Here is a 2500-nt window from a genome sequence, read left to right as displayed (position 1 = left end):
AAGCTTCGGTAGCCCGCGTGTTGCGAGTTCTGTTCACAGGGATCCACCAATGGAGAAGCTGGGTCAAACTATATGTGTGTGTGTCTGTGCTGATACGTGTGTGCATGTGTGTGCGTGGGAGTGTGTGTGATTTCCAGGCAGTGATCTAAACAGAGTAGGACTCTCTCTCTTCTCTAAGTCAAAGTGACAGGCCAGACGGGAAGTCCTGCTGCACACACACACACACACACACCCACACACACACACACACACACACACACACGCACACACATACATACACACACACACACACACACACACACGCACACACACCCACATACATGAATATGCCAACTGAAAGAATGAAGCAGGACTGGTGAGTGTGAGAGAGAAAGAGGGAGAGAGAGAGAGAGAGAGAGAGAGAGACAGAGACAGAGAGAGAAAGAGAGGCAGAAAGTCAGAGAAAGAGAGAGAGAGAGAGAGAGAGAAAGAGAGACAAACAGAGACAGACTGAGACAGACAGAGAGCGAGGCTACAGCATAAATAGTCTTTACATGTCCTAGAAGCACTTAGTCTTAAACGTTTCCGTTAAATGTAGCACAACGTTAGGTGGTTCATATGCTGTACACACAATATTCGATGAAAAATAGATAATTGTAAGAATGTTTGAGATTAGTATTTTCATATATATTATATTATCAAACTGAGATATTCAGCAAACTCTATGAACCACATCAAAGAAGAGCTCTTCTGACTTCATCAACCTGTGCGTGTTTCGACAGTGTATGTGATTGTCTCCCCAGTGTGTGTGATTGTCTCCCCAGTGTGTGTGAGTGTCTCCACAGTGTATGTGAGTGTCTCCACAGAGTGTGTGAGTGTCTCCCCAGTGTGTGTCTCCACAGCGTTGGACTGGGCTGCCTGGTCAGTACCCTGGCCTCGCTGGTCTCTTCTTCACTCAACACCCCTCCTCATGGTTCCCTGTTTTGATTTGTCTTTAGTTTGGTGACTAATAAAGTGCTTCCTCACATATCATCTATTGACCAAACATAGAATCAACCGAAATGAACCCAATTCACCAACAGAGAGACAAGAACGTACATGTCCCTCCGTCCTCAGAGAGACGTAAGTAATGCTCGCTCACAAGAGCGCTCGCCAGTTCCCTCATGCACCCCCACAAATAGAGAGACGGGGAGAGAGAGAGAAAGAGAGAGAGAGAGAGAGAGAGAGAGAGAGAGATTTACCAAGGGATTTTTTGTGGGGCCAATCAACACAAAACAAAAACATTTAGTTTATTTTCGCCTTTTATTGTCCTTGTCTACCTGTTTATTTCTCTCTCTCTCACTTTCTCCCTCTCTCTCTCTCTCTCTCTCTCTCTCTGTCTCTCTCTCTCTCTCTCCTCCAGCCACACTTTGCACACATGACCGTTACCGAGGGCTAGCAATGAGTAAAGAGCACAAGAAGAGAAATGCATTATGCTGGACAATTTCTTAGTGCTGCTTAACTCTGATGAAAACACAAAACCAACAGCAGGAACCCAGAGATGTCCTCGTTGTCATAAACATTCCTTTGTAGTGCACATGCTTTCTGACCCCCACAGCAGAGACCAGCCATTCATTTGTTAGAAGGGAGCTGAGATAAATTGATGGGTTCCCCCTTACCCCCAAGGGGAAACTGAGGTGATTAACACACACACAGCTGATCAGCGGAGACTCACCACCAGGTTCCCGATGACCATAACCAGCATGAAGACCAGGATGCAGAGCGGCTGGCCCGCCACCTCCATGCAGTCCCACATGGTCTCGATCCACTCGCCACAGAGAACGCGAAACACGATGAGGAACGAGTGAAAGAAGTCCTTCATGTGCCAGCGGGGGAGAACACAGTCCTTTGAGATCTTACACACACAGTCCTACAGAGAGGGACAGCAGAGGAGAGGGGAGGAGGGGAGAGGAGAGGCGAGGAGGGGAGAGGAGAGGAGGGGAGGGGAGGGTAGAGGAGAGGGGAGGAGTGGAGAGGAGAGGAGGGGAGGGGAGGAGAGTAGAGGTGAGGGGAGGAGTGGAGGGGAGAGGAGGGGAGGGGAGGAGAGTAGAGGTGAGGTGAGGAGGGGAGAGGAGAGGAGGGGAGGGGAGAGAAGAGGAGGGGAGGAGAGGAGAGGAGTGGGGAGAGGAGAGGGGAAAGGAGAGGAGGAGAGGAGAGGAGGGAGAGGAGAGGGGAGATAGAGGCAAGAGGAGAGGAGAGAAAGGAGGCGAGAGGAGAGGAGAGAAAGGAGGCGAGAGTAGTGAAGAGGAGAGGAGAGGGGAGGAGAGGAGAGGGAAGGAGAGGAGAAGGAGAGCAGAAGAGAGGAGAGGAGGGGAGAGGAGAGGAGGGGGGAGAGGAGAGGAATGGGGAGGAGAGGAGGGGAGAGGAGAAGGGAGGAGAGGAGGGCAGAGGAGAGGAAAGGAGACGAGGGAAGAAGAGGGGATTGGAGAGGAGGGGAGGGTGAGGAGAGAAGAGTGGAATATGATTAGGGGGGATAAAAGGG

General features: G+C 50.5%; 1 protein-coding gene across 1 annotated transcript in view; it reads right to left on the bottom strand.

Annotated features, from left to right (window-relative positions):
- LOC307088623 (sodium channel protein type 5 subunit alpha-like) overlaps positions 1-2500 on the bottom strand; it is a gene marked incomplete at both ends in the record, with an annotated part of 120366 nt that overhangs the window by 68082 nt on the left and 49784 nt on the right. Inside the window, one exon of the mRNA XM_079754574.1 lies at positions 1694-1888. Within this exon, the coding sequence (XP_079610700.1) occupies positions 1694-1888 (195 nt within the window). The remainder of the gene's footprint in view (positions 1-1693; positions 1889-2500) is intronic.

Source organism: Pollachius pollachius, assembly GCF_949987615.1.
Source record: "Pollachius pollachius genome assembly, chromosome: 17".
In the NCBI taxonomy this organism is placed as follows: Eukaryota; Metazoa; Chordata; class Actinopteri; order Gadiformes; family Gadidae; genus Pollachius; species Pollachius pollachius.
This window is presented reverse-complemented; position numbering and strand designations above follow the sequence as displayed.